The sequence below is a fragment of the Lagenorhynchus albirostris genome, chromosome 2, assembly GCF_949774975.1.
Source record: "Lagenorhynchus albirostris chromosome 2, mLagAlb1.1, whole genome shotgun sequence".
In the NCBI taxonomy this organism is placed as follows: domain Eukaryota; kingdom Metazoa; phylum Chordata; class Mammalia; order Artiodactyla; family Delphinidae; genus Lagenorhynchus; species Lagenorhynchus albirostris.
In genome coordinates, this window is record NC_083096.1 from 160,664,735 (window position 1) to 160,690,674 (window position 25,940).

At 40.5% G+C, this 25,940-nt stretch overlaps 1 protein-coding gene across 5 annotated transcripts in view; it reads left to right on the plus strand.

Moving 5' to 3' along the window:
- Positions 1-25,940, plus strand: part of ZBTB8OS (zinc finger and BTB domain containing 8 opposite strand) — a 130,558-nt gene that overhangs the window by 80,801 nt on the left and 23,817 nt on the right. For all 5 annotated transcript variants that reach the window (XR_009539005.1, XR_009539004.1, XR_009539006.1 and 2 more), the window contains one exon: positions 10,900-10,973. Coding sequence is in view for 2 of the 5 variants with exons in the window: in XM_060140683.1 (XP_059996666.1) it covers positions 10,900-10,973 (74 nt within the window). In the remaining 3 variants the exon portion in view is untranslated. The remainder of the gene's footprint in view (positions 1-10,899; positions 10,974-25,940) is intronic.

The window sequence follows — 25,940 nt, forward strand, 5'->3', positions numbered from 1 at the left end:
GGCCATGGGCTCGAGCCCTGGTCTGGGAAGATCCCACATGCCGCGGAGCGACTGGGCCCGTGAGCCACAATTACTGAGCCTGCACGTCTGGAGCCTGTGCTCCACAAGAGAGGCCACGATAGTGAGAGGCCTGCACACCGTGCTGAAGAGTGGCCCTCTCTTGCCGCAACTGGAAAAAGCCCTTGTATAGAAACGAAGACCCAACACAGCCAAAAATAAATAAATTAATTAATTAATTTTAAAAAATGGTAGAATCCTGATTGCCTTTGAGGAAGCTGTAAATGAGGACTTAAAGGAAAATCATAAAAATCTTACTGGACATTGAAGGAGATGGTGTCCTTGTTATGTACTGGCAGAAATTTAGCAACACTGTTGCCTACTGTAAGGCAAAAAGTAGAAAATGTACCTAGTGAATTGGGTACTCTAGCTAAGGAGATTTCTAAGCAGAGTGTTGAAGAGGTCACCTGGTATCTTCTTGCCACTTGTAAAATATGAAAGAGAGAGATAAACCAAAGTAAGGACTGTTAAACAAAAGGAAACCAGAGCTTGCTGGTTTTGAAAAGTCCTAGCCTCTCCAAGTGGTAAATGATGCTAAAATTAAGAAATGGCTTCTGAGAACAGATTAAATGCCAGAAAACACAGTCTAAAGATGAAGTCAAGGGAGTAGCTGTAAAAGCCTTTGTTAAGATGAAGAAAGATCTAAGGTGGTACCTCAGAGCACTCTTCAGTTGATTTTAAAAGTCCTCTAAAGATTTAAGAATGTGACTCATGGATCCTCTCAATCAAACAATAGAATTCTAAGAAGTTTAAGGGCATTGTTCCTCAGCAGAGGGCCAGGATAGAGAAGAACTTATCTTGAAGAGCTTTGTGAGGGTGGCTTTTGTTTAACAGAGTGAACCCTAAGAAGATTCACAGGAGATACACGTTTTTTAAAAGACTGTTCCGAGGAACACTGCTTAGACTGAAAGAATCAAAGGCAATACAAAATGAAAAAATATCTTCTGACCCCCAAAATTCAACTAGAAGGATGCAATCTGTGCAGACTATGCAGTTGCAAACATGGGCTGTCTTTCATGCAAAAGGAAGAGTGACTCAGAGGGAAGAACCAAGAGCCCAGAAGGTAGAACCAAAAGCCATGGAGGATTATCACTAGGCCTTGAGTCCTAATCAAGGAATTTCCAACATTTGCTCAGCTGGATTTCAGAATTGCTATGGACCAATGATTCATTTGTTCCTGCATTTCTGCCTTTTTTGAATAGGAATGTCTATAGTGGTTATCTTATATGTACCCCCATTGCCTGTTTGGTGTGTATGAGGTAGATAACTTGTCTTTTTAGTTCATGGGTCTTCAGATCAAAAGAAGCTGTACTTGAGGAGCTGTACCTAAGGAATTACACCCTTAGGCAGATGTGGATTAGAGTGGTCAGAGACTCAATGAAATGGAATTTTTAACCAGTCCCTGAAATACGAACTGGAAATTAATGGACAGAAAGGAAGGGAGTATATTTTCTGAATTGGGGCAATGGTTTATTGATCATTGCTTCATTTGAATTCTGTCTGGCTGAGAGTGACAGAAAACCCAAAGTAACAATGGCTTAAACAAGATGGAAGTTTATTTTTCTCTCACAAAAGAATCTGGAGGTAGATTATGCAAGGCTAGTATAGAAGCTCCATTCTGTGAAGCCCTAAGGGAACCAGGCTGTTACCAACTCTCTGTTCTACCATTTCTAAAGTGTGGCCCTCATGTGCCTATTCTAAAATGGACCTCCAACTCCACATTCCAAGCAGAAGGATAGAGGAAGGGGAGAAGAGGAATAAAGGGCATGTACTTGTTGTCTCTTAAGGAAGATTATGGAACTGCCATATCACACTTTTATTTACATCCCATTGGCTAAAACTTAGTCTCATGGTCACATCTAGCTGCAAGAGAATCTAGGAAATATAACCTTTAAACAAGGTAGTAATGTGTATAGCTACATGTTCTATTACCAAAGAAGAAAGAGAGAAAAGATACCAAGGGACAGCTAATAGCCTTCTATAGTCAATATTGTTAATTGTAGATAATAGAATCCACTCTAGGTAGTTTAAACAGAAGGGGATTTATTAGGCAATATTAGATGGCTTATGAATCTCTAGGTGGTCCAGGGAATCATGTTTAATTGCTGAAAGTTCAGGACATTAGCAACCAAGAGAAACTGTCAACTGTACCACATGGCTATAGTTATAGAACTCCCAATGCTGCCTCTTCTTGATACTATGACATTAGGAATAGACAGGGCAGTCCCTGCCAGAGCTACCCCAGAAGAACCAAGTGCCTTCAGACTCTGCTTGCAAGAAGAGCTGATCTACCCATGAGTATGGCTTCTGCCTCACATTTCTCATTTCGTCCTTTCCAGTCTCAAGTCGATGCATCTATTTAGTGATGAACTATATAGCTTCAGGGGAGTCTAAGAAATACAGTTTCTAGCTTTCCAGCCTATGCAGTATAAGAATGCATACTAGAAATTGGGTCATTTGTAGAGATGTGGATGGATCTAGAATCTGTCATACAGAGTGATGTAAGTCAGAAAGAGAAAAATATCTTATATTAATGCATATATGTGGAATCTAGAAAAAATGGTACAGATGAATCTATTTGTAGGGCAGGAATAGAGACGCAGATGTAGAGAACATGGTCACAGGGTGAGAAGGGGAGGGTGGGATGAATTGGGAGATTAGGATTGACATATATACACTACCATGTGTAAAATAGATAACTACTGGGAACCTGCTGTATAGCACAGGGAGCTCAGCTCGGTGCTCTGTGATGACCTAGATGAGTGGGATTGGGGGTGGGGGGTGGGAGGGAGGTCCAAGAGTGAGGGGATATATGTATACATATAGCTGGTTCAATTCATTGTACAGCAGAAACTAACACAACATTGTAAAGCAACTATACTTCAATTTAAAAAAAAAAGGCACACTATAAGGGGATTGGAAAGTATGTTTAGTGAGCCAATACACAGTATATGCAACAGTCCATCATTTTGTATACTAGTTATTCATACAACCTTCTCATAATTAAATTTCAAAAAACAGCAGTAGCAATAAAATAGTCCCACTTAATATAATTCAACCGTCATTTTAGAAAAAAAAAATTCTCGCCCTGTCTGTGAAAGGGAATACCCAATGTCTCATCAGGAACTGAATCAATTTCTGGGAAATGTTCATATCTTATCTGTTCAGTCATAATATAATATTCCTTTTTTTCTTTTTCTTTGTCTGCATTGGGTCTTCGTTGCCGCGCGCAGGTTTTCTCTAGCTGTGGCGAGCAGGGGCTACTCTTTGTTGAGGTGCACGGGCCTCTCATTGTGGTGGCTTCTCTTGTTGCAGAGCATGGGCTCTAGGCACATGGGCTTCAGTAGTTGTGGCATATGGGCTTAGTAGTTGTGGCTCACGGGCTCTAGAGCACAGGCTCAGTAGTTGTGGCGCAGAGGCTCAGTTGCTCCGTGGCATGTGGGATCTTCCTGGGCCAGGGATTGAACCCATGTCCCTTGCATTGGCAGGTGAGTTCTTAACCACTGCGCCACCAGGGAAGTCCTACAATATGATATTCTGTAATCAAGAAAGAAAATGGGTGTAGCTACTACAGTCCTATTTCTGAAACTGGTCACAAGACAATAGTTGGCATTTATAATTTCCTTCCTCTACTCCCTAGTCTATGTTCCATATTCCATAATATCTTTTGTCTTCTATGGTCTTTTTTACCTCAAATCTATTTTATTAGATTGTGGATTACTCTCTTCTGCATTCTTTTGATTCATATATGCCTGTCATAGCTTTTTCTATCCTATTTTTAACCTTTCCTTTTTCAAAAGAAATATATGATTTGGTAAATCATATTGTTGGATTTTTAAAGCTGGTCTGAGAGTCTTGGCCTTTTAGTTTTGAATTTAATGCAATTACATTTATTGTATTTACAGTTAAATTCGGATTTACTTCCATCATTTTTTTTATTCTTTTCCATTAGAGTTCATTACATGATATTGAATATTGTTCCCTGTGCTATAAAATAGGACTTTGTTTACTGTCATATTATTTTATATTTTACATTTGCTTCATGTTTTATTTATTTTATGCTATTGTTGTTGTTCTTCCATATAGTCCATTGGCTATATTGAGTTTTCTTCTGCTGATTTAAAAGTTATATATTTATATTTTGTTTGAATTGTGGTTGCCCTTAATTTATTACCTATATTCATGTTTGTTTGTTTGTTTTACCCTTTTGGATAATTAAATGTATAAATATATATTTCTTCCCCTTAACAAGCAAATACTTAAGCACACCCTCATGTCTCTTTTTCTCTACCCTCCTCCAATATTGATATTTTGGATTTTTTTGATATAATGGATTTTTTTTCTCTTTTTATCTTATTTGACATAAACCTTTTCTCTTTAAAGACAAAGATAAACTTTACCAAAGTATTTGAACACTCTTATTTCTTCCATCTCTTGGAGCATCCCTCAGATTTGTTTCTCATCCTGCTTTCTTCAAGATCCTTTTTTTAAAATATATTTATTTAGTTATTTGGCTGCACAGGATCTTTATTGTGGCATGTGGGATGTAGTTCCCTGACCAGGGATTGAACACAGGGCCCCTGCATTGGGAGCACAGAGTCTTAGCCACTGGACCACCAGGAAAGTCCCAAGATTGTTTTTAGATGTTTGTCTTTGTGCAGCAAAGCATCTAAGGCTTCGTGTGATGGAGAATATGTTTATTATGCTCTAATATTTGACAATTTGACTGGATATAAAATTCTAGAATCAGAGTTCTCTTCCTTTGATACTTTAAAGCATACTGCTCTATTCTTATCTTGCATCCAGTGTTGCTGCTGAGTATGATATCAATTTGCTCTTTCTATGGGGACCTTTACAATTTTCTCTTTGTCTTTGATATTCTTATATTTTACATTTGATATTCTTAGATTTTGTTATAATGTGTCTAAATTTTCCCTTAATGCTCCTGTTTGGCACTCCATGGGCTCTGTTAGTCTAACACCTTTGATCCTTCTTTAATTCTGTGAAGGTTACCTTCATTATTTAAAATTTTATTTACTCCTCTCCATTTTCCCCCTTCCTTTTGGGACCCCTAATTTTCTAGATGTTGATATTTCTACTCCTATCTTCCATGTTTCTTGACTTTTCTTTTTATATTCTCTTTGTCCTTTCTTGCTATTTTATGGGAAATTTCTTCAATATGGTCTTGAAATTTACTGTTTTTTCTTCACCCATATCTATCCTTCCTTTTATTCTATCTCTTGTGTTCTTTCTTTCAAGTATTAATTTTTTTTTTTTTTTTTTTGCGGTATGCAGGCCTCTCACTGTTGTGGCCTCTCCCATTGCGGAGCACAGGCTCCGGACGCACAGTCTCAGCGGCCATGGCTCACGGGCCTAGACGCTCTGCGGTATGTGGGATCTTCCTGGACCGGGGCACAAACCCGTGTCCCCTGCATCGGCAGGCAGACTCTCAACCACTGCACCACCAGGGAAGCCCTCAAGCATTACATTTAAATGCTGATATTTCTTCGTGGCTCTTTTTTATGATTTCTCATTATTGCCTCATATTGTTAATGTAATCTGTTATCTAAGTATATTTATCATTCCTATCTTAAAACTTTGATCCTTTTACTCCAGTATTTCTTAGATTATATGTATGTAATTGTGTGTGTGTGTGTGTGTGTGTGTGTGTGTGTGTGTGTGTGTGAGATTTACTTTGTTGTTTTTTTATGATGGTTGTATTTTGGCCTGTGAACTCATGTTACCCTGGGAGTATTAGCTAGTCTGTCTGCTAATGCTTCTCACACTGTGCTTCTCAAACTGTGGTGAAGAACCAGACTGCTTTTTTCCCAATCTGTTGCAGGCCTATTTATTATATAAAACTTTTTACACGCCTACTTTCATTTTCTGTACTTATTATAAGCCAGGGACATCAGTCCTTGAACTATACTTTGACTAGTATTGTCGTAATGCATATTGGGAAATGGTATTGGTTCAGGGTAGTATATTGTATTAAACTTTCCAACTATTCCCTTCTTTTACTCTGAGAGGATTATATATCATCACCCATTGCTATGTGACTTTCAATGCCTCTCTGGAGACAGAGTGTTCTTCCCTGCTTCATCATCTGGTTTGGTTTTGTGACTGGCTTGGACCAGTGGAATATGAGCAGTGACAGCATGCCTGGTCTAAGCAGGAGCTTTAAGAGGCATCCTGTGTTTCCACCAGCTTTCTTGTTCTTCCATTCTAATGCAGAATAGTGTGACCCAAATAGGGGCTGCTCTTACAGCCCAGCCTATGCCCTAGAGTGAAGCACATGGAGCCACAGAAGCTGACCTGCAATCGCCAACATGTAATAAGCAATAAATATTTGTTGGTTGTTGTAAACCAAGGGTTGGCAAACTATAGTCCATGGGCCAAATCCAATCTATTATCTTTGTAAGGCTAAGATTTTTTTTTCATTTTTGAAAGGTTGAAAAGTAATCAAAACATGCATATATGTAAATTAATTTATGACAAAGGAGCCAAGAATATGTACTGGGGAAAGGACTGTCTCTTTAGTAAATGGTGTTGGGAAATTGGACAGCCACATGCAAAAGAATGAAACTGGACCACTATCTTATACCATACACAAAAATCAACTCAAAATGGATTAAAGCCTTGAATGTAAGGCCCAAAACCTTAAAATTCCTAGAAGAAAACTCACAGGCAGTAAGCTCCTTGACATAGATCTTGGTGATGACTTTTTGAATTTGACATCAAAAGCAAAGGGAACAAAAGCAAAAATAAACAAGTGGGACGGGCTTCCCTGGTAGCGCAGTGGTTAAGACTCCGCCTGCCAATGCAGGGGACACGAGTTTGAGCCCTGGTCCAGGAAGATCCCACATGCCATGGAGCAACTAAGCCCGTGCGCCACAACTACTGAGCCTGCGCTCTAGAACCCGTGAGGCTCAACTACTGAAGCCCACACACCTAGAGCCCATGCTCTGCAACAAGAGAAGCCACCGCAATGAGAAGCCCATGCACCACAACAAAGAGTAGCCCCCCCCCGCTCACCACAACTAGAGAAAGCCCACACACAGCAACAAAGACCCAACTCAGCCAAAAATAAATAAATAAATATAACAAAAAAGAAGTGGGACTACATCAAACTAAAAAGTTTTTGCATAGCAAAGGAAACAATCAACAAAATAAAAAGGCAACATATTGAATGGGAGAAAATATTTGCATATTATTTATCTGCTAAGAGGTTAATATCCAAAATACATAAAGAACTCATACAACTCAACAGCAAAAAACCAAACAATCTGATTTTAAAATGAGCAGAGGATCTGAATATACATTTTTAAAAAGAAGACATACAAATGGCCAACAGGTACATGAAAAGGGGCTCAGCATCACTATCATCAGGGAAATGCAAGTCAGAACTCACACCTGGGGACTTCCCTGGTGGTACAGTGGTTAAGAATCCGCCTGCCAATGCAGGGGACACAGGTTCAAGCCCTGGTCCAGGAAGATCCCACATGCCACGGAGCAGCTAAGCCCATGCGCCACAACTACTGAGCCTGCGTTCTAGAGCCTGTGAGCCACAACTACTGAGCCCACACACCACAACTACTGAAGCCTGCGTGCCTAGAGCCATGCTCTGCAGCAAGAGAAGCCACCATGATAAGAAGCCCGCGCACCACAACAAAGAGTAGCCCCTGCTCACCACTAGAGAAAGCCCACGCACAGCAAAGAAAACCCAATGCAGCCAAAAATAACTAAATACATTTATTTAAAAAAAAAGCCTCACACCTGTTAGAATAGCCGTTATCAAAAAGGCAAGCTATAAGTATTGGTGAGGATGTAGAGAAAAGGGAGCCATAGTGCACTGTTAGTGGGAATGTAAATTGGTCCAGCCACTATGGAAAACAGTATGGCAGTTCCTCAAAAAATTAAAAATAGAACTACCATATGATCCAGTAATTCCACCTCTGGGTATTTACCTGAAGGAAACAAAAACACTAACTCAAAAAGACACATGCACCCCCCATGTTCATTTGCTGCATTATTTACAATAGTCAAGACATGGAAGCAGCCTAAATGTCCATCAATGGATGAATGTATAAAGACAATGTAATGTATATATACAATGGAATATTATTTGGCCCAAAAAAAGAATGAAATCTTGCCATTTGTGACAATATGGATGACCCTGAGGGCATCATGCTAAGTGAAATAAGTCAGAGAAAGATAAATACCATATGATCTCACTTATATGTGAAATCTAAACAAAACAAAATAAATGAGCTCATAGATACAGAGAAGAGATTGGTGGTTGCCAGAGGCAGGGAGGTGGGGGATGGGCAAAATAGGTGACCCCCAAAGGTACAAACTTCCAGTTGTAAAATAAATAAGTCATGAGGACGTAATGTACAGCATGGTGACTATAGTTAACAATATTGTACATTTGAAAGTTGCTAAGAGAGTAAATCTCAAACATTCTCATCAGCAGGAAAAAAATTTGTAACTATGTGTGGTGCCGGATATTAACTAGACTTTTTGTGGTGATCATTTCACAATATATACAAATACTGAATCATTATGATGTACACCTGCAACTAATATAATGTTATATGTCAATTATATCTCAAAAAAAGGTAATCAAAAGAAGAAGAATATTTTGTGACACGTGAAAGCTACATGAAGTTCAAACTTTAGTATTCATAAAATTTTGTCAGAACACAGTCATACTCATTCCTTTATGTATGTCTCTGGCTGCTTTCATGCCACAGGGGCAGAGCTGAAGGGCAGCAGCAGGGACCCCATATACCACAAAGCCCAAAATATTTACTATCCAGCCCTTCACAGAAGTTTGCCAGCCTCTGTTGTAAGCTACAGAGATTATGATGTTGGTTGGTACCTCAGCAAAAATGACTAATATAGTCAAGATGAGTTTAAGGAGAGATAGGGGAGTAGCCCCAGAGAAGGGAGTGCCAGGCACCACAGAACTATTCTGGATCATTCCCATTTGCTCTCAATGTGGACACGCAGCCCTTCTGAACTCTTACCTTGAAGCTCTTCCAGAGAAGTAGCATTGGGATGAGGTGGTCTCTTAGCGTATAATTCCTTAGCTTTGTGTATTTGGAAGAGAGGCTGGCAGAGAGAATGCCCACATGCTGTAGTCAGCCCACTCCCATCTCTAATCCCCCAGCAGGACTTGGCACTGACTCGATATTAGTCTGTCCGTACTGGTAGCCTGGGGTTTTGCTCTTTGCACTGCAACCTGAACCTGTTGAAAATATCTTTATTTCTCTGGGCCCCACTCAAAATCGGTAGTCCTTTGGGTTACTTGGCAAATGGATCAGAGCAACACCCAGATGTGCTATATGTGGCCTCCAAAATTCATATTCATACAAGTGCGCCGCTTCTCCTTCTCCTTCACCTTCTCCTTCTTCTTTTACTTCTTCTCCTTCTTCTTCATTGAAGTAGACATGACATACAATATGACAAGTGTGCTTCATAATGGTAGGTATTGGAAAGCGCGGCAACTTGCTTTTTACTTAAAGGAACTATCCTTACATGCCTTAGGCCGCTGGAACCTAGAAAGTTCACCGAGGTGGGAGCCCCTTGAATTATCATGGAGCTTCCCTTGCATCCTCTGGCCTGTATGTGTCCGACCAATGCATCTAGATACTTGTTCTCTTCACCAGGTCCTATTGCTACAATGTCATCACTGACATGGCAGGCATCTTATATGACCACGTTACCCAGTATAACAAGTTGTATGGAAATCTCAGTGGAGGGCTAGCCAGACCACCAGCCGGGAATGGTGATGCCTGTGGTTGGGCTCCAGGACCCAGAGCTGTGATAGCTCATTCCAGCCAAGGGAGCTGCAGAGAGTCAAAGATAACTTCCGAACCAAATCCTTGGAGGAAACCCAAGGTTAAGCCAGGGAAACCAAGTTCAAATTGTGGAAATAGGATAAATACGGCTGTCGGAACAGAGTAGGAGCAAGGTAAGGCATGAGCCCTCACATATGAATAGTATCTTCGTTGACTGTAGGATTCTCGGATCAGTCCTCTTTTCTCCAAGGCCTGGAATGTTCCATTGTCTTCTAGGTTCCACTTTTGCTAATGAGTTGTCTGATGCCAGTTCAATTCCCTTTCCTTGATAAGAAAACTATTTTCTCTATCTGGAAGCTTGTAAAAATTTTCTTTGGCCCTTGGACTTCTGAAATTTCACCAGGACTAGTCTAGGTGTGTGTCCTTTTTCATTTGCCTCTTTCTACCCTCTCCCTCATTCATTTGACTACAACCACCTCAGTCTGACAAGCCAGTTCCTGCCTCAGGGCCTTTTACTGTCTCTTTTTAAAATTGTGGTGAAATATACATAACATAAAATTTACGATTTTAACCATTTTTTTAGTGTACAATTCAGTGGCGCTAAGAACATCCACAGTGTTGTACAACCATCACCGGTATTCATTTCCAGAACTTTTTCATCATCCCAAACAGACACTCTGTAGCAATTAAACAGTAACTCCCGGGCTTCCCTGGTGGCGCAGTGGTTGAGAGTTCGCCTGACGATACAGGGGACACGGGTTCGTGCCCCGGTCGGGGAAGATCCCACATGCCGCGGAGCAGCTGGGCCCGTGAGCCATGGCCGCTGAGCCTGCGCGTCTGGAGCCTGTGCTCCGCAACGGGAGAGGCCATGCAGTGAGAGGCCCGCATACTGCAAAAACAAAACAAAACAAACAGTAACTCCCCATTTCCCCTGCCCCCAGCCCCTAGTTCTCTCTAATCTATGAATTTGCCTATTCTAGGTACCTCATCAGGACCTTTTATTCCTATTCCCTCTGACTGGTTTCTTCATTTTCAGATCTCAGTTCCATTGTCACCACCTCAAGAGAAGCCTTCCTTGATCACCTCACCAAAGCAGCACTCCCCAATCCAGTAAGTCTCTATTCCAATACTCTATAACCTTATCACCATCTGAAAATTATGTTGCGTATGTTTTGTTATTGTCTATCCTCCCCAACTAAAATATATGATTCATGCCTTGTCTATCTTGATTACTGCTGTGTCCTTAGCATTCAGGACAAGTCTTAGGAAGTGTTTGTTGAATGAATGAGTGACAGTGGAATATAAGAAGTGTTTTTTTCTCCCGTGGGCTTAGAGCAAACAGTTCGCAAGCTGGGATCTTTGTGTTGAGGTACGTGGAAGTGTCCTTTCTGTTTGCTGGAGGCCAGCAGGAAGCATTGAGTTCAGCCCAGCATGGCAGTTTCCTCCATGCCACCTGCATCTGAGAAATACAAGCTTCTCCCAGTGCTGCATGCAGAAAGCAAGCATCAGTATCTTTGCCCTGGCTACCTCCTGGGAGGAAACACTGTCTTCCAACATTGCATCCTTTGACCTCTCCCCAAGCTGTGCTCCATTTTGCAAATGCTGATGGTCTATGCCTTCTTCGCAAGAACTCAGGGTCTTGGATGTACCTGAGATCTCCCCCAGACTCCAACAGGGTCAGTTATCGAGTGGTTCAGCTGTCCCAGCAGAGAGTTGGAGAAGGTGGAGGAGAATGTACGCATTCTGATTTGTTTTCTTAAATGGAAGAGAAGGAGATAGAGTTAGAGGCAGCAATTTTGTGTAGCACACAGCCTATCTTATCTATGCTACAGATGGTAATGAGCAACCATTACTGATGCTCCACTGATAGTTGAAGCAACTTTGAATTATAGACGTTGTGTTACTCTCTCAAATTAATGGAGGGTTGTTTCAGCAAAAACCTGGCACAGGTATGGAACTGTTATGAATATGAACGTTAGCTGTCCTGGATGTCTTGGTGCAAAACAGGTTGAAAATCTCTGTCCTAGAGCCCCAAATCCAAACTACTTACAGTGGTTCACAGGATCTTTCACAGTCCTTACCATCCCCTCCAGCCTCCTCTCCCCCAGCCTGTGGAGCAACCTCACTTACAATCCCCAAAATGTAATGTGCTTCCTCTTGCCTCTGCATATACTTTCTTCCCTCCATCTGGATTTTATTACGCTCCACCCCCACTTGCCTTGAAAACTCTTAATTTCCTTCAAGATTCAGTTCAGACATCACCCTGTGAAATCCCTAGAGGTAAGTGCTCCCTCTTCTCTGCTTCCCTGTGGCCCTAAACAAACATCTCCATTACTGTCCTTATGAAAAGTTTTCATAACTTTTCCTTGGTCCATTTCTTTCAACTACTGAGGGCAGGCATTTTATCTTATTTCACTGTGTAATCTCCATGTATGTGCCCTGTATCAGATATACTGCTGATATCAATCAGTGCCTGGTCAGGAGACAGAAACCACACCACGAATTTAGTATAAAAAATTATTAACTAGTAAACGAGATAGACAGATAGATAGATTATAAAGATTATACAATTATGGAGCCAGGCAAGTCCAAAGCTGCAGTGTGGGCCAGAGGGCTCAAGACCTAGAAGAGCCAATGTTCCAGTTCAGTCCAAAGGCAGTCTGCTGGTGAGTTCTCTGTTTCTCACAGAGGCCAGTCTTTTTGTTCTATTCAGTCCTTCAACTGATTGGACAAAGCCCACCCACATTATGGAGGGCAATCTGCTTTACCCAAAGTTCATCAATTTAAATGTTAATCTCATCCAAAAACACCCTCTAAGTTGACACATAAAATTGATCATCACAGGTGGTTATCTACTAAAAGGGTAAAAGAAAACAGGAATAGCAAATGTAGCAAATGGCAAAGAAAACAGGAGAAGCTAACACCTCTAGGGTTGAAGGAAAGTACTGAAGGAGGGAACAGATTTGCAAGACTCCCCAACCTTCTTCAGCTCTTGACAAGACTGAGATTCAGACAACTGTGGAGAATGTATTTGCAGCCCACTGGATGGGGAAGTTCACTGAAGTGCCGCAGGCCTGGACTGGAGGATCAGAGGACAGCCACAAGGATGCCAGTATATCTTGCTAGAAAGTGAACAATACTACATTGGCAGCTGCCATGAAGGATCAAGAAGACAGGCCCACTAGGTCCAGGACAAGAAACCCCTGCCTCTGCTTTTGTAATATCCCTCCAGTGTCCTCTGTTAACTAGGCTTAGGATTGCCCCAGCTGATGAAGAAGACTTGTCTATAGGGTCCAGCTCATTTCATGAAGCCGGGCAAAGAAGGGTAGATTGGGCTTCCCTGGTGGTGCAGTGGTTAAGAATCTGCCTGCCAATGCAGGGGACACGGGTTCGAGCCCTGCTCCAGGAAGATCCCTCATGCTGCAGAGAAACTAAGCCCGTGTGCCACAACTACTGGGCCTGTGCTCTAGAGTCTGTGAGACACAACTACTGAGCCTGAGTGCCACAACTACTGAAGCCCATGTGCCTAGAGCCCATGCTCTGCAACAAGAGAAGCCACACAATGAGAAGCCTGCACACTGCAATGAAGAGTAACCCCTGCTTGCCGCAACTGCAGAAAAGCCTGCGTGCAGCAACAAAGAACAAACGCAGCCAAAAATAAAAATTAATTAATTAATTAAAAAAAAAGAAGGGTAGATTTAGAGATAAATGACAATAAATTGATAACTTGCTACAGTTGAGGAATAAATAAATAATAAACAATAAATAAATAAATAAATAAATGTCTTTATCACCAAAAACTGTAACTAATTAGGAAGGTCATGTGTTGTCTGAGATATTCAAATGAGAAAAATTTTAAATTTAATGAAGGGAGTGGGGCTCTTCATAAGAAGGAAAGGGGGAAATAGGCTATAAGACAGGATCATGGTGACCAGGGAGATAGAGAATAATAAAGCACTATGAGGACAACAAGATGGGCCAGATACCTGTGAAGCTGTACCAGCTCTTTAACAAATGTAATTATCTTACCCTTATCCCAGAATTAGAAACCTTTGTACTTTGTATGCTTGTTATTCCAGTGACCATAAATTCATTTCCATGCCACAGTTCAAAACACATTATCAGAATAAACTATTTTCCAATTTTTGAATTTATTTTCATGAAAACATTTACAAAGGGAATAAAAATTAAATCTCACTTCATTTCATTTAATGTTTTCCTTTAAGTCCAGTGGTTAGGACTCTGTGCTCTCAATGCCTAGGGCCTGGGTTCAATCCTTGGTCAGGGAACTAAGATCCCACAAGCTGCGCAGTGTGGCCGAAAACAAACAAAAAAATGTATTGCTTTATCCAAAATAATATCTTTTTTTTAAATATATATATTTCAAATCATTATAATTTCAGTTTTTCTTTTTTTTTAAATTCTTTTTTTTTTAAAAAACCCACATTTGTTTATTTATTTATTTTTTGGCTGTCTTGGGTCTTCGTTTCTGTGCGAGGGCTTTCTCTAGTTGTGGCAAGCGGGGGCCACTCTTCATCGCGGTGCGCAGGCCTCTCACTATTGCAGCCTCTCTTGTTGCGGAGCACAAGCTCCAGACGCGCAGGCTCAGTAGTTGTGGCTCACGGGCCTAGTTGCTCTGCGGCATGTGGGATCTTCCCAGACCAGGGCTTGAACCCGTGTCTCCTGCATTAGCAAGCAGATTCTCAACCACTGCGCCACCAGGGAAGCCCCAAAATAATATCTTATTTAAAGTTATTCGTTAATGTAATATTAGGCTAGCATTTCCATAATTCATTGTGTTTATCTCCCTACTCTATTGGCTACAAAATGTTACCCCAAAAAGGGAAAGTCCTCGTTTATCAAGATAAATTGTGCTGGACCCAGAGTTGCTCAGTCCCCTTTTCTCTCACTGCTGTTGAAGACTCCCCCAGAAGGACTGCCTGGTAGTAAGCACATTCCTCTAGGCGGCAGGAGGGAGGCTTGCCAAGTTCCTAAGGCAGAAGTGATACTGTCTTGGTGCTCCCCAACCTTGTCCAGGAGGACCTATTGTGGGGACTACTCTTGGCCCCCCAAGTTGCTCACAGGCACAACCCACTCTTAAGCCTCAGAACTACCTCTGGGGCTTATCTATTGCTGCTGAGACAAAATGTTCTGCAAGACTCACTCAGCACGCATGCTTCCAGACTGGCTGGCTAGGCTGGTTCCAGAAATGTGAGGGAGTTGATGCCTTTTGGCGTACCCTTTGGTGAGATACAGGAAGCAGCAGATACCTTCTTCTCCCTTCTTCCCCACCATGGACAGTTAGGGGATGCAGTAATTTCATATAGCCTTGCTGATGACATCCCTGGAGACCAATCACCTGTACTTGTTATGAAGCTGTGGCCAGCTCAGTAAGGCATGTATATCTTTATTGAATTCCTTCCCTGCTTTACTCCCCTTTCTCCCTCACTCCTGCTTCCCTGGGACTGCACTATTCCCCAGAGTGTTAGCACATAAGCTTTTGCCTCAGGCTTTGCTTTCTAGGGAACTAGGCTAAGACACCAGTGTTCTCATTCTACTTTCTTCCCCCAAAGGTTACCATTATTAACAGTTTAATATGGATCCTCTATTAATTGACTCACATAAATGAGGTTTACTTGTATTAAGTATTGTGTAGTTGTTTTATGTCCATGATATCAAACTACACTTTTCCCCTGAGGTTCGTTTTTAACAATATGTTTTGGATATCTTCCCATGTCAGTACACACAAAATTGATCTCATTCTTTTTTCCCAATATTTTGTTTTGAAAAATTTCAATCATACAGCAAAGTTGAAAGAATTTTACAATGAATACCCATATACTCATCACCTAGACCCTTCCATTAACATTTTACTAGACTTGTATCTATCCATCCCTCCATTCATCCATTCATTTTCCCTTTTGATGCATTCCTAAGTAAATTGCAGGCATCAGTACACCTCCCCCTTAAAAAATCAGTATGAATATCATTAATTACAGTATAATGTTTATATATATTTTTTGTTCCAGGTAAAATGTATATACAATGGAATGCACAAATCTTAAGGCTGCTTTTGCTGAGTTATAAAAAATTCATACACCTGTGTAATCAAAACCCATATAAATACATAGAACATTATCATCACCCCAGTAAATTCCCTTAGGTCAATTTCTGCCCTTAATCCCCCATTGTCAACAATTGTTCCAATTTTATTTCATCAAAGTTTAGTTTTACCTGTTCTAGAACTTCATATAAATGGAATTACAAAATACATGCTCTTTTGTGTAAGAGTTATGTCACTCAGCATAATGTTTTTGAGATTCACTGTTGTTCCTTACATAATTGAGTAGTACTCCACTGTATGAACTTATAAGTGTTTATGTATCTATTCCCCTACTTATGGATCCCGGTCTGTTTCCAGGTTTTGGGCCATTATGAATAGAGCTGCTCTGCACATTCTTGTACAAGTCTTTCTATGCACAAAAGTTTTCCTTTCTCTTGAGAAAACACCAAGGAGTGGAATTGCTGATTTATAGGATAGGTATTTGTTTAGTTTTATAAAAAACTGCCTTCTTTTTTCCAAAGTGGCTATACCATTTTACACCTCCAAAAACAAAGTATGTGAGAACCAGTTACTGCACACCCATGCCAACATTTGGTGGTGTCAGTTTTATTCATGTTAGACATTCTGGTGGGTGTGTAGTGAAATAGCATTGTGATAGTATTATCTTTAAGGGCTGCATAGTATTGCATGGTATATATATATCATAACATTCTTGACTATTCCCTATCAATGGACATTAGAGTTATTTTCAACTTTTCCTATTACAGGCATACCTTGGAGATATTTTGGGTTCAGTTCTAGACCACCACAATAAAGCAAATATTGCAATAAAGTGAGTCACATGCATTTTTGAAGTTTCCCAGTGCATATAAAAGTTATATTTACACTATACTCTAGTTTACTAAGTGTGTAATATCATTATGTCTAAAAAATGTACATACCTTAATTGAAATACTTTAATTTAAAAATACTTTATTGCTAAAAATTGCTAACCATCATCTGAGCCTTCAACAAGTCATAGTAGTAACATCGAAGATCACTGATCAAAGATCCCCCTAACAAATATAGTAATAATGAAAAGTTTGAAATATTGGGAGAATCGCCAAAATGTGACACAGAGACATGAAGTGAGCAAATGCTGTTGGAAAAATGGTACCAATAGACTTGTTCGACACAGGGTTGCCACGGACCTTCAATTTGTTAAAAACTCAGTATCTGTGAAGCACAATAAAGCCAAGTGCAATAAAATGAGATATGCCTTACAAACAATGATGCACAGACATGTATCCACTCATGTGTCTGATTTGTAATGTGTCAACTTGGTTGGGCTAAACTACATTTCCCAGAATTTCCTCTCTTGTATATTTCATTTAGTGTGGGTCACAAGGGAGATTTGGAGGACAGAAGGAAAGCATCAGGCATTGTATAGTTCATACACCTTGTTGGTGATCTGCTGACTAACCTCCTTAGAGGTAAAGCAACAGATGGACCTGCAACTTCTCTACCTTCCCCTGGATCCTCCTTCAGCTTCTCCAACTCCTGGGCCAGTTACACATATTTTGCTCTGTGACAAAGGGCTCTGGCTTCTGCAGGATGCCCATATCAGCAAGAATGGAAGCAGTGAAAACTAACATGGGTTCCATTCCATCCCTGTGGTGTGCTAGCTCTTGCTTGTGGGTCCAGTCTGCTTCTGATCTCCCCATTTACCTCCATCTTCCCTTACACATTGCCTGCCTGAGTTTCTGCAAAAGAGTTTCCCTAGAATTAGAATCGCTAGGTCAAAGGGTATGCCTATTTAAAATTTTGACATACTGACAAATTGCCCTTCAAAAGATGCTACCAATTTGCCCTCTCACAAATGGTGTATCAGGGTGCTCATTCTCCTGCAACTTCATCAAACTGGATTATTATGAATCACTTTAATTGCTGACAATTTGATTGGTTAAAAATAATAACTATGGAAAATTCCCTAGTGGTCCAGTGGTTAGGACTACAGGTTTCACTGCCGAGGGCCCGGGTTCAATCCCTGATTGGGGAACTAAGATCCCACAAGCCACGCAAGTGCAGCCAATAAATAAATAAATTTAAGAATAACTACTGTTTTAATTTTCATCCCTGCTGATCAGTGAGGCTGAACATCTTTTCATATGATATTGGGTATTATCTTTCTTCTTCTGTAAATTCTTGTCTTTTTTCCTATTGAGATATTTGGGCTTTTTCTTAAGGAGTTCTTTATGTATTATTGTTATTAATCCTTTTTCTGTTACATGTTTGGCAAATATATGACTCCAATCTTTCTTATCTTTTAATCTTGCTTGTAATATCTTTCACTCTACAAAATATTTTGATGTAGTAAAACCTGTTCATCCTTTTCTTTTATTGTCTTTGGGTTTTCTAGTCTTCCTTAGGAATGATTTTCTCACATAAAGATTATAAAATATTATCCTTTACTTTCCTTTAATACTTTTATAACTTTGTCTTTTTATGTTTAGAACTCTGATCCATCTAAATTTTATTTTGATGTATAGGATCTAATTTTTTTTCCAATATACTTATCCAATTGTCCCAATGGTATTTATATAATAAGTCATCCTTTTCTTATGGGTTTAAAAAGTCACTTTTATCAGATATTAAATTTACATATATTCAAGAGTCTTTTTCTGGATGTGTTATTCTGTTCCATTCATCTATTATCCATTGATGTACTAATACCATACTGGTTTGATTACTGTAGCTTTGTATTATATTTTACAACACTAATTTTAAGTGGAATAACTTTTTTATTAAGGCTTAATAAGGTAAATTTCCTTTTCTGACCATTTTAGTATTCATTTTTACACTAAAAATAAAATTAACATCTACACACAACTATATATAATAGATAATCAATAAGGACCTACTGTATAGCACAGGGAACTCTACTCAATACTCTGTAATAAACTATTGGGAAAAGAATCTGAAAAAGAATAGCTATTTGTATATGTATAACTAAATCACTTTGCTGTACACCTAAAACTAATACAACATCGTAAATCAACTATACTCCAATATAAAATTAAAACATTTTAAAATGTATAATTTCGGCAAGTAACCTTGTACAAAAGCACTAAGAAAATGTTTACTATTGTCATTACCTCCTGTGCAGTCAATCAACTTTGGCTTATTGCTACAATTGTGTGGGCTTTTCATACTAGTCTAGAGTGAGTGGGTTTAAGACCAAAGTCCCTTGTCACATGTTGGGTTTTCTGGGAAGTAGATGTTGAGTTAGAGTTGGGAGTATAAAAGGATTAATGGGGAGTAACACCTGTGAAGGAAAGGGAGCAGAAGCAGGATTGAAAAAAGACTTCAGTAGTGACAGTCTCTGCCAGCCCATTGGGAATCTCCAGAGCAAACTTTGCTGGATGGAAGACTCCAAAATTTTGGCTGGGCTTCTGGAAAGCTGGAACAGTCAAAGGCACTAACAGCTGGAGGCTTTCAGCAAGTTCTTTCATTAAGGGAGGTCTCAGAGGCACATCTCTCCATGTCTGCCACATCACTCTTCTTAGCTCTGTGCTGGTGAGCACAGGGAGGTCTTTTAGTCATTCAACAAACACTTATTAAGCAGTTCTTATATATCAGTTATTGAGCTAGATACTAGTGCTACAAAGATGACTGGAATATTTTCAGCAAGCTCCTTTTCTAAATAAGTCTCAGTCCTTGCAGAGGTAGGATAGGAACTCACCACCCAGGGGGAGAAAAGCCAGCACTGTTTGCGGGGTAGTTTTTAAATGCATGAACTTTTCCTTATCCATAATACAAGATGAAATATGCTAAATGCAAAAGATTCAAAAGCTCTAGAACCTAACGCAGGATTTGGCAAATAGTAGGCATTGAATAAGCATTGTTGACCGAGAGGCTATGAGAATTGGAGGAGAGAAGAATTATTTTGTTCTGAGGAGAAGATTTGTTTGTCACCTACCAATCAGTCAACAGTACATTTTTTTTTTAAATCAGTTACAATCTATTCAGCTGATGCAGAATTCAAATAAAACTCACAAAGTAGACAAAGTTTGTCTTTATAGTTCTCCCATCCTCCTGCCTCCTTCGAGCCCTTCTCCCAACCATAATTGTCTTTTCTTCCTCCCAATCATAATTAAAACTTTCATCCCCTAACTCTGTTGTGTGTCAGTTTGGTTATTTTACTATCATGCCTCACGACAATTTAAGAATGATGTTTAAATTTCACAAATATACTTGCATTTAGAAAGAGGAGGTGTTTAAACACAATCATTCTGTGGCAGAGAAGTGGGATCAAAACTGTTTCCAACCACGAGTGCTGTCACCAGCACCACTTCCTCCCTTCTTTAGAACCATCCTTTCTTCCTTAGATGTTAGAAATAAAGTATGGGCAGTAAGCCTTGCAGCCTCACCTCTTTGCTCCTCCCCACTTTGAAAGCAAAATTCAGAAGATATTATAAGTGACAAATCTGGGGCTCCCTGGGGTTTGTGACAGCTGACTTCGGTGTATGTCATTGTCATTTGATGGCTCAGGCCTCAAGAGGAGGCTGTTCGCCCTTGGACCTGGCCCCAGGATTGCTACTGTGGGAGAATTGTTTCTTTAGATTGGTACAGGCAGGGGTTTCCAGGGGAGGAGACTACTGGGGAGTTTTCCCTGCTGTGGAGGCACTCACATTATGATATTGGTATAGGGGAAAATAGAGAAGGGTGTCTAACATCTGTGGTCACTCTCCCAGGGACCTCCACTTAAGTGTCCCCCACCCAAATACAGCTCGGCCAATGGCTGGCTGAGGTTGAGTGGACACAGGGACTCCAGGCTTCCAATGCAGGGGATGGAGGTTCTGTCCCCAGTCAGGGAACTGAGATCCCACAAGCTGCGCAGTGCAGCCAAAAAAAAAAAGTGGTTTTTTTTTCCTTGATGAGTTCTGGCTAAAGGTTTATCAATTTTGTTTATCTTCTCAAAGAACCAGCTTTTAGTTTTATTGATCTTTATTATTGTTTTCTTTGTTTCTATTTCATTTATTTCTGCTCTGATCTTTATGATTTCTTTCCTTCTAGTTCTTTTAGGTGTAAGGTTAGATTATTTATTTAAGATTTTTCTTGTTTCTTGAGGTAGGCTTATATTGCTATAAACTTCCCTCTTAGAACTGCTTCTGCTGCATCCCATAGGTTTTGGATCGTTGTGTTTTCATTGTTATTTATCTCTAGGTATTTTTTGATTTCCTCTCTGATTTCTTCAGTGACCTCTTGGTTATTTAGTAACATATTGTTAAGCCTCCATGTGTTTGTGTTTTTTACATTTTTCTCCCTGTAATTTATTTCTGATTTCATAACATTGTGGTCAGAAAAGATGCTTGATATGATTTCAGTTTTCTTAAATTTACCGAGGCTTGATTTGTGACCCAAGATGTGATCTATCCTGGAGAATGTTCTGTGTGCATTTGAGAAGAAAGTGTAATCTGCTGTTTTTGGATGGGATGTCCTATAAATGTCAATTAAATCTATCTGGTCTATTGTGTCATTTAAAGCTTGTGTTTCCTTATTAATTTTCTGTTTGGATGACCTGTCCATTGGTGTAAGTGAGGTGTTAAAGTCCCCCGCTATTATTGTGTTACTATCAATTTCTTCTTTTATAGCTGTTAGCAGTTGCCTTATGTATTGAGGTGCTCCTATGTTGGGTACATATATATTTATAATTGTTATATCTTCTTCTTGGATTGATCCCTTGATCGTTATATAGTGTCCTTCTTTATCTCTTGCAACATTCTTTATTTTATTTTATTTTTTTGCTGTACGCGGGCCTCTCAATGCTGTGGCCTCTCCCACTGTAGAGCACAGGCTCCGGACATGCAGGCTCAGCGGCCATGGCCCACGGGCCCAGCCACTCTGCAGCATAGGGGATCCTCCCGGACCGGGGCACGAACCCACATCCCCTGCACCAGCAGGCGGACTCTCAACCACTGTGCCACCAGGGAAGCCCACATTTTTTATTTTAAAGTCTATTTTACCTGATATGAGTATTGCTACTCCAGCTTTCTTTTGATTTCCATTTGCATGCAATTCTTTTTCCATCCCCTCACTTTCAGTCTGTATGTGTCCCTAGGTCTGAAATGGGTCTCTTGTAGACAGCATATATATGGGTCTTGTTTTTGTATCCATTCAGCAAGCCTGTGTCTTTTGGTTGGAGCATTTAATCCATTCACATTTAAGGTAATTATCGACATGTATGTTCCTATTACCGTTTTCTTAATTGTCATGGGTTTGTTTATGTAGGTCCTTCTCTTGTGTTTCCCACTTAGAGAAGTTCCTTTAGCATTTGTTGTAGAGCTGGTCTGGTGGTGCTGAATTCTCGTAGCTTTTGCTTGTCTGTAAAGCTTTTGATTTCTCCATCAAATCTGAATGAGATCCTTGCTGGGTAGAGTAATCTTGGTTGTAGGTTCTTCCCTTTCATCACTTTAAATATATCGTGCCACTCCCTTCTGGCTTGTAGAATTTCTGCTGAGAAATCAGCTGTTAGCCTTATGGGAGTTCCCTTGTATGTTATTTGTTGTTTTTCCCTTGTTGCTTTTAATAATTTTTCTTTGTCTTTAATCTTTGTCAATTTGATTACTATGTGTCTTGGCATGTTTCTCCTTGGGTTTATCCTGCCCGGGACTCTCTGTGCTTCCTGGACTTGGGTGGCTATTTCCTTTCCCATGTTAGGGAAGTTTTGAACTATAATCTCTTCAAATATTTTCTTGGGTCCTTTATCTCTCTCCTCCTTCTGGGGCCCCTATAATGTGAATGTTGGTGCATTTAATGTTGTCCCAGAGGTCTCTTAGGCTGTCTTCATTTCTTTTCATTCTTTTTTCTTTATTCTGTTCTGTGGCAGTGAATTCCACCATTCTGTCTTCCAGGTCGCTTATCCATTTTTCTGCCTCAGTCGTTCTGCTACTGATTCCTTCTAGTGCATTTTTCATTTCAGTTATTGTATTGTTCATCTCTGTTTATTTGTTCTTTAATTCTTCTAGGTGTTTCTTCTTTCTTTCTTCTAGGTCTTTGTTAAACATTTCTTGCATCTTCTCAGTCTTTGCTTCTATTCTTTTACCAAGGTCCTAGTCCTGGACATCTTCACTATCATTATTCTGTTTTTTGGTTTTGCTTTGCGGTAGGTCTATCATTATTCTGAATTCTTTTTCTGGAAGGTTGCTTATCTCCACTTCATTTAATTGTTTTCCTGGGGTTTTTATCTTGTTCCTTCATCTGGTACATAGTCCTCTGCCTTTTCATTTTGTCTGTCTTTCTGTGAATGTGGTTTTCGTTCCACAGGCTGCAAGATTACAGTTCTTCTTGCTTCTGCTGTCTGCCCTCTGGTGGATGAGGCTATCTAAAAGTGCTTCTTTAATTTGTTGGTCATCCCCACCAACCACAAGGTATTTGGGGACAGGGCTGTGTCTCATTCACCCAGGTATTGAAACCAAGCAGGACCCTGTGGGGCTCCAGGGCACAAAAGCCTTTTTGTGTCCCCTTCCCTGATTTCCAAAGGGCAGATTAGAACAATGGCTAATTAGGGAAGGGAGGGGATGCAGAGACAAGGGAGGAGCAGTCAAGAAACAATAGTGCAGACCTGGGGGCAGGGTCCTGGTTCCACCTCAAAGGATACACATAATAATATCTTTGAGCTCTTCTGCGGAACTAAAACCCCCACCAAATGGAAGATGTTAACTATTTGATGAAGCACTTTTCATTCCAGAGAAGGTCACAGTTCACCCATTATCACCTGTGCCAGATGATCTCTGAATTGAAGGAATGTGGGCCCTGCGGGCACCCTGATCCTTATCAGCAGCCCTTGGCTATAAAACTCCTCATAACACCCTGCCACCCCGCAACCTGGGGTTGGGACACACAGTTTTGAAGGCATTAGCTGGCTGTGCCCCCCCTTTGCCTGGCAAAGCAATAAAGCTATTCTTTTCTACTTCACCCAAAACTCTGTCTCTGAGATTAGTACAGTTTCACCGTACAGAGGCCAGATTCAGCTTCAGTATCCCCAGCACCTAGAGGTACTCAATAAACATTAGAAGAAAGGACGATGGTGAGGGCCATTATATTGTGTGTGCTATATTGTGATTCTTTCTGGCACAGAGCCCCTAAAACCATTGGAATTTCCTAAGTGATAAGACCTAAAAAAGTGTCTTGATATTTATAACAAACCTTTTCAACTGCACCTGAGTTTATCTTAATGCGGTGACTTTGGAAAGCACCTAAAGGTGGGGGCTGGTTACCAGGGGAAATAACCATGTGATTAGAGGGTTGGAACTTTTAGTCCCACCCCACCCTGACCTCAGGGGAGGGAAGAGAGGCTGGAGATTGACTCATTTGACACAGACCAATGATCTAATCGATCATACCTATATAATGAAGCCTCCATAAAAACCCAAAAGAACGGGGTTTGGAGACCTTCCAGGTGTGAAATAAAATTCAAATTTATGGCAAGACAAGGAAAATTTAAACATAAAAATTCTTGTTTGCCTTTTGGCCTCCCCTCTCCCCTCACTGTGCATTGTGTATCTGCATTATGCATTGACCAAACCTCCTCCATCAGCAGGAATACCTGTTCAACTATAAATAGCAACATTCTTCCAGGATCAACAAGACAGCTCCTTAAAAGATACCATTCCTTCTTGATCTTATAAAGGGTCACATGACCCACCAGGACCCACATGGCGCTTAAATCTGTATTATGTAAACTGTCAATAATACGTCATTTAATATATAGCCCTCTGTCTCAAAAAACTTATATAAACTATGTCTTGACTTCTAATGGGTGGAACAGTTCTCAGAGCTTCCTGAGATGCTCTTCCTGTGTTATAATCCTCAAATTTGGCTTGAATAAAATTTCCCAATTCTTTCTTAGATCGACTGATTAATTTTTCATTGATATGTACTTGGCATCGTCAAGGCAGGATATCAGAGACACCCACCAGAGGACACCTGGAGTCTACCCAGAACTGGTGCTTGGTACCAGCATGGGTGCATTGTGTCCCACCGGCTTCTCGGTACTCCTCAGGTGTGCCAGTGAGTTCTGGTATTCAGATCTCATTGTTTGGGTGATGATCCTAAAAACTTCCCTGGTTGGGGAACTAAGATCCCACATGCCACGGAGCAACTAAGCCCGTACACCACAACTACTGAGCTCCCGCGCCTCAATTAGAGAGCCCGTGTGCTGCAAACTACAGAGCCCACGCGCTCTGGAACCCACATGCCACATCTACATAGCCCATGCGCCCTGGAGCCCGCGTGCCACAACTAGAGAGAAGCCTGCGTGCTGCAAGGAAGAGCCCATGCACCACAATGAGAACGATCCTGCACACCTCAACGAAGATCCCGCGTGCCACAACTAAGACCTGATACAGCCAAAATAATAATAATAATAAATTAAATTAAATAATAAAGTCTTTAAAAAAATCAATCCAGTTGCTGGGTTTATGGCCAATTACCTATGTCCAGTACACCCAGGTTGCCTTGGTGGATTTCACCTCTCCAAGACTCTAATTGAATGGTCTTGAGAAATTTTATTTTAAGGGAAAGAAAGTCTAGCACCCTGCAAGATAATGTTACCGCCAATATTACTAAGTGAGACCCCTTTACCCGGCCAGTTAATGATGTTGGTTCTGGCCATAAATAGTCCTTTTTATAAGATATCGAATGTTGGGTAGCTCCTAACAGGACCCAATGGATTTATGGAACAAGTTTATGACCTTGGCTCTCCCCAGCTTGGTTAGGGAGAGGCACAGTTGGTTTCCCTTGCGCTCAAAGTCACTCACAAGCAGCTTTGGAAACAGCCCCTGCCAATATGTCAATCTGTCTTTAGTGCAGGCATGCTGGTTTCTATCAGTTTTCCAATGGTATGCCCATTTGGTCACAATATTTGTTAATTCATCTTATGACCCCTAAGGTGTCAAATTTCTGCTCTGAACAATTCTCTTCCCAGTTTAGGGGGAATCTAGGGAAATGATTTGATTCAGGAGGATTTTGGT